The sequence below is a fragment of the Apodemus sylvaticus genome, chromosome 1 (assembly GCF_947179515.1).
Source record: "Apodemus sylvaticus chromosome 1, mApoSyl1.1, whole genome shotgun sequence".
Classification (NCBI taxonomy): Eukaryota; Metazoa; Chordata; class Mammalia; order Rodentia; family Muridae; genus Apodemus; species Apodemus sylvaticus.
The window spans coordinates 48,976,413-48,983,627 of NC_067472.1; the positions used below are offsets into that span (position 1 = coordinate 48,976,413).

The window sequence follows — 7,215 nt, forward strand, 5'->3', positions numbered from 1 at the left end:
GACTGGTGTAAGATGAAATCTCAGGGTTGTTTTGATTTGCGTTTCCCTAATGACTAATGAAGTTGAGCATAAGATATTAAAACTACATTTTACTAGGCACACTTAAACATATGGAACAAAAAATATTTGAGATGAACATAAATTGTAAAGTTGTTGTTCTAACAAGGCAAATTAATAACCATCTCACAGTTACTCTGCCCCAGATTTTCTGTGACAAGGACAGCAAAACTCTACATTTTGGGTAGAAAAGCCCCCCAATCATGCAATTATATTAATTGTATTATTATGTATCTGAAGGGGGCATACTTAAATTCTAGCAGTGTCCTAATTATTTCTATATCCTTAACCTTTCTTAGGAATTCCAAAACACCAAGCTCCTGTTTCAGTTTTAAAAAGCACTGATTTATCCCAAGGCATCCAGAATTTACTTCTTACCTTTTCTTACCTCCCCCATTCAATTATCACATGATCTTCCTCATATCAGTGAACAACATCTTAAAATTCACTTATATAGGCCAAAAATATTTTGGTCCAAATAGATCCCATGTGCAATCCATAAATTTCCCTTACTGTTCAATTTTTCAAACACACCAGAACAATATAACTTGCTGAACACAGAACTGGCAATCCTCTATTGTATGTGTGTTGGGGACCTCATATCAGTTGGTATATGCTGCCTGTTTGGTGGTCTATAGTATAAAAATAAATAAATTAATTAATTAATAAAAAGATTGCTTGCTGATAATATAGCATTAAGAAGTCTGAATAAATCATTCCTCTAAAATGGGTTTTTCTTGTTTAGGAAGAGTTGTTTATTAAAAATGCAAACCTGCTAGTCCTATTTGTTTGTTCAAACTTCTGCTATGATTTTTATATCTTTATTAGAACTAAAACAAGATAAAAGAACATGTTTTTTCTCTTTTATTATTTCATTTTTATTTCAAAAACTAAGGGTAATACTTTGGAGAACTACATTATTTTATTCCATCTGAACACTATTTGTACAAACCTGTGCTTTATAATTTATTCCCTTGCTAAAAAACATTTAACTAAAATACTTACGTTGTAAAAACAAAAACTGTTAACCTCCAAAATTATTGGTTTTAGAACCTATTATTCTGATAGCCAATGGATTTTATAGACTTTCTTTGGGTTTCTCTATACAATTTAAGGGGAAAAAACTTCAGATATCAAGTTTGTGAACAATCTTCCCTTTCATTTGAGGTGGCAATATAAAAGCTTTTTCTACACTAAATAATTCCAGCTTTGTGTATTGTCTACTATGGTCTACACCTTTGGCAAGGGTCTTGATGCTCTGGAGTTTCTGGCTTCACAACATAACATTAGACTCTCTCATAAACAACTCAGCCTTTTTGCTGTAACATGAAGAACAATAAGGAGCCACAAGAGTGATGGAATGCTTGCACATAGGTGCAACAATGCCTCTATGTAGTCCAGCTGAGGCATTTTACTAATTCACTGCTTTGAATAACCTTATATTTTCCACTTATAACAGTTGCCCTGTAAGTTGGGGATAAAAAGTGTCTAGGTCTCTAAAAATTTTGTAAGTATAAAAGTGTATCAAACCATATAAACTATCAATAGGTAATATTAAAAACTAAATAAATATTCATCATTTTTACTGTCATCATTAGTGTTACTAGCACCTCAAAATAACCACACTTATCATTCCCGCCATAATCTCCATTAGGCACAATGAACCCCCACTGTATGGAGCCACAATCACCATCACAAGCATCACTATTATGCATTATGGTCTATCAAAAAATTGTAATTCCCTCCTCCTTTCTTTCTTCACCTTTCTCATCTTTCTCCCATTCCTTCTCATTCTCCTCCTCTTCTGTGCTATGTGCCAAATGCACATTGCTGAGGTAAGTATAAGATAAAGTAGGTTAAACAATGAATAAGAATGCATGAAGTTGGGGTAGTCTTGGGGCTATAAGGGAAGTTTGTGATTATTATCATACTTAGTGTATACAATCTGAAATTCTCAAAATGAATTAGAAGTCAAAAGAAATACTGATTAATGACAAAGTGATTTTTATTTCAGGAATAAAGAAGCATCCTTAAAATATGTAAATCTTATGACAGTTTCAAAACACACAAAAATACATACACATAAAATGTTATGCTTATTATATATATATATATATATATATATACATATATATATATAAACATGCATGTGTATGCAATGAAAAGTATTGAAAAAAAGGCCATCATTTTTAAAGAGATTGGAGGTAGAATATGGGAGGGTTTGTATGAAAGAAAGAGAAGGGAGAAATGTATTTAAATTATAATTTCAAAAATAAAAGAAAAATGTGTCTTAAATTTGGCAATCTGTCATAAATTTGAGAATTGTAGATCTTATTTTTTGGATGAAAATAAAAATAAAAGCATAAAGCAAAGCAGGTAAAGTCAAAATGAGAGGCAAATCTTCAATGGCACTTTTTTTATTTTGACCTTCAGTAAATATTAAACTAGGCAGACAAGTTATGTAAAACATTGTAGATTAAAACTATACTATTACTTAAGAGTGATAGATTATATGTATATTCCCCATCCTTCTAATACAGAAAAATCACAAGTTTAAAGACAACCTGAGCTACATGGTAAGACCCTGACATCAAAATTTAATCAATCAAATGAAATCAAAATCCAAAGCATATACTATTACCTAACTAAAATTATCACATTCCTTGTGATTTATAGGATGAGTATTTTGAAAGTTATGTAGACCATTCAATCAATTGGATATAGTGTCGTGAGACACATCTCAGTGCTACAAACTGCAAACCTTACTCAAAATGCATATTCTTATAATTAAAGCCAGTTTCTATTTCTATTTAAGTTATATATACAGCTCCACATAAAATGTAAAGAAAGAAGAGTCACTTTGATATACTTGTCTGTACAATACAGGATTTAAATGGACACTTTGCCAGCCTCTTAGATCTAGCAGCAAACTACATCCCTTTAGTATGAAGAAAACATACTGTTTAGTACTTATTCAGTAATTTAATTATCTGAGAATATTGGCCACATTGGATCTTTCTATGGAAAGATTCTTATATTATTATAAAATAAAATATTTTTGAAGACAAATAGAAAAGATATATGCTAATAGACATGTGTATTATATGCATTATAATATACTACTTCTTGATTATTATAATATAATATTTATAATATTCTACTTCTTGAATATTGAAAGCGCTAATGATAACACTACTAATACTAAGCATTTGTAAACAAATGTAAGCCTGAATCGCATTTCTTCACACAAAATTTATTTAAAAATCAATTCATTAGAGATTATAATTTTATTTTTATATATAATACTATAATACAAACCTTGAGCCATTCTGATTTTTGCCAACTCTCAATGTCCCTCTTACACAGATTATTTCTCAGGAGACCGACTTTCTTAGAAGTTAGAATCACACAGATAGCAGGAACCTTTGCATCTAATTGGCTTTCCCAGTATAGAACTGAGCAAGAGATGCCAGAGAGGTTATGCTATTTCCATCCCAGGATTCTTCTCAGGAAGTCTTATTGATTAAAAGATTCTTTATTTCAGTCAAAAATACCATTCTGAGAATAAAATCCATTCTGCGTCCCATTCTGCTTGGTTTCTGTAACATTGTACCTCTTTTTACTTGCAGGTGTCTTAGTGATAATGGCCTCTGCAATTAATGTTTAAGAGATTCTACATTTCCTGGCTCTCAAGTGCAACAGACAGTGTTGTTATTTCATCATTTTTATCTAAATCTTTTGGAATAAACTCTTTTCTAATGTCTAGTTCTATAAAGCCATATACTTGTAACTTAATATTACTCTCTGCACATATATTTGCTTATATCTTTTATAAGTGTAATCACCCAGTTTAAATGTACCACATAATAAAGAATGTCGCGATACATATGCAAACATTTAGGTACTTAAATGTTTATTGTTACTGTGAACATAATTTCAATATCAGCAGAGCCAATACTTTCTTAGTAGCACAGGGGTTTTCTTTGGCGAGGACTAAATATTATTATGTGGGAGTTTTCCTACTGTATAATTTTCTGGGAGAAATAATTTCGGGTAAGGACTTTCTGTATGGCCCCTTTCATTTCCTGGTTCCTCAGAGTGTAGATGAGAGGGTTGAGGAATGGCGTTCCCAGTGTGTACACCAGGGAGATGAACTGATCTTGCTTGGGGTGGTAGCTAGAGTTTGGGCGCAGGTACATGAAGGCACAGCAGCCATACTGTAACAATACCACAGTGAGGTGGGAGGAACAGGTGTTGAAGGCCCTGCGACGGCCAGCTGCTGAATGGAGTTTCAGCACAGCAGCCACTATCAAGGAATAGGTAGAAGCAATGAAAAAGAAAGGTAAAGCAATGGCTAATGCAGCTGCCACTAGCACAGAGAGCTCATGGATATGACTTGTGGCACACACAAGACGCATAACTGGTGGCACATCACAAAAGAAATGCTCTATTCCTCTGTCCTGACAGAATGGTAAACAGAAGATGAAGATCACAAGCTGTAGGGACAAGGCCAAGCCAATGACCACCGAAGCCAGAACTAAGCGAACACAAAGTGTCACAGTCATGATGAGAGGGTACTGCAAGGGATGGCAGATGGCAACATATCTGTCATAGGCCATGGAAGCTAGGAGGAAGCAATCAGCACTACCAAGTCCAATGAAGAAGACCATCTGAGTGGCACAGCTCAGAAGAGTAATGTTCTTCTCTGACTGCAGGGTGTTTGCCAGGATGTGAGGTACTACCACTGCAGTGTAACATAGCTCTATCCCTGATAGGCTGCCCAGGAAATAGTACATAGGTATATGTAGACGTGTTTCTGTCTGAATGGAGACTACAATAAGGATATTCCCAGAGATGATCAATGCATAAGCCAGGCTTATTCCAAGGAAGCAGAGCATACGTAGTTCTAGGCGATTGGGATAGGCAAGGAACACAAACTCCATCAACACCGAGTGGTTCTTCCAGGTCATTTAATCCACAAACGTTTTCTTTACAACAACAACAAAAAAAAGTCTTGTTAGATTAGTAGTGATATATTGATCTTATAACCAATGATTATATCTCCTTAACCAAATACACATATGCAAAGGTTTATGGGACATATGGGGAGGGGGGATCCGGGAAAGGGGAAATCATTTGCAATGTAAACAAAGAATATAGAAAATAAAAATATTACAAAAAAAAAGAAAAAAAAAGAAAAAAAAGAAACAAAGACTGAAGATTTTAGGCTTTTTATTTTTATGAAATTTGTTCACATGTAAATCTACATGTTAATTTCTACTTACACTTTGATAGTAAAAGATGATTAATCAAAAGCATCAGATGAAGTGGGTGGATACAGAAAGGTATTTTCAGAAGGCATGCTGGAACAATTAAATTCTTTCAGTAAACTTACCAGTAAGAATCAAGGAATTCTTCAGTCAAAAACCATCCAAGAATGGTAGGGAAGATTTCTATCCATTTATCCATTCTATATTTCTAGTTTATTAATGTCATTATATATATATATATATATATAAATCACACACATATACATGTATATAATATGTATGCTATACACTATATATAAAATACAAATGCACATTTTGTAATTGTATTTTGCTTCATGTTTTATCCTTACACATTAAAACGTGAACAAAACTACTAGAAGCCCAAGAACACAGTTTGTAAGTTTGAATATGACTGGGTCCTGAGAAGGATTGATGCCCCAGTAAAGGGGAATGCCAGGGCAGGAAAGCAGGAGTGGGTGGGTTGGTGAGCAGGGGGAGGGGAAATGAGTTAGAGAGTTTTTAGAGGGGAAACTAGGAAAAGGAATAACATATGAGATGTAAATTAAGAAAATATCTAATTAAAAAACAAACAAACAACCCAGGGCCTTTTTCCATATCTCCCTTTATTTCCCTAGAGTAATGTGACCCTTAAAGAGGAAGTTCACTTTCCTCACAAAGCAAAGATGAAAAACAATAATTTAACATCACCCTGATGTTTCAGTAAACAGACTCAACTCATAAGAAATGCACATTCTACTTCTTTTTATATACCAAACTGTATTTAGGAACAGCAAAACTTGTGTCCTATAGTCTTAATTTAAATCACCAAATTTTAAAACTTGTCATTCGTCAATATGATCTTTAAAAAAGAAATCTCTTTCTAACTATCCCTCTCCACAAATAGTATTTAAATAAATCCATGTCAATGTTGCATGCATCTTGGGTAAAGATGGATCTCTGTTATTTTTAGAGCTAATAAATAAACTGTTTCATTCACTTTCTCTCCTTTTGAATTTCAAAAATACTTTAGAGAATTTTCTTATGATCTTTAGCACTTTGCCTGATTCACTACAAAACCTGGAAGAGGGCACTGTGTGAGTATCATAATTCTACCAACTGCTCGGTGATCCTAGTGAATATGGAAATTCTCTGAAATTTCAACTTTGAATGAAAATGGGCGTGATAATTATACTTTGCTCAAAGTATTATTATGAATTTAAATGACATGGTAATATACAATATATCATAATCCATATTAAGAAAAACTCAATAAGGCAAGACCATATAATAACCTGAAGTTTCAAGGATAACTATTTACATTATTTATATTTTATTAAATACAATGACTGTCCATTGACTAGATAAACATTCTTTAAAATGTAACTTATATTTTACTGTTTAACATTTTTATAGTAAAATACTTTTTAAGGAACCTTATAAAAATAACTTACATATTATATTTTATGTATATGTAATTATTGTACATAATTATGTACAATGTATATATTGTACATAATATATACATATAATATCTGTATATATTAAATCATACTTATATATAATATATAATATAATATTACATATTATATCTGTACTTTAGAAAACCAGCTTGTTACTTAAGAATATAGTGTTTTAGTGTCTAGAATAAACAGAAATCTAAGTGCTAGTGTACTACCTGTCTTAGTTTACAGGACTTTGAAGTCTATACAAGAATAATAAAATTTGACATTTGAGTTGAAATCCAGCAAATTGCATCATCATCATCATAATATAATATTATGTATTATTATTTATTAAACATTTACATTGGTTTTATGAGAGGTCATTATTCTTAGGGATTTCAGAATATATCTAGTATAGTTTTCATTAGATATTTCAATTTTGAAGG

The 7,215-nt window shown here is 32.3% G+C and overlaps 1 protein-coding gene across 1 annotated transcript; it reads right to left on the minus strand.

Moving 5' to 3' along the window:
- Positions 1–4,076: 4,076 nt before the first annotated feature.
- LOC127677953 (olfactory receptor 10W1-like) lies at positions 4,077–5,027 on the minus strand. The gene has a single exon (XM_052172861.1). It carries the CDS (start codon positions 5,025–5,027, stop codon positions 4,077–4,079), a length of 951 nt encoding a protein of 316 aa, XP_052028821.1.
- Positions 5,028–7,215: the final 2,188 nt, after the last annotated feature.

Coding starts and splice junctions, on each gene's coding strand:
- LOC127677953 (XM_052172861.1), bottom strand. CDS start 5,027: ATGACCTGGAAGAACCACTCGGTGTTGATGGAGTTTGTGTTCCTTGCC.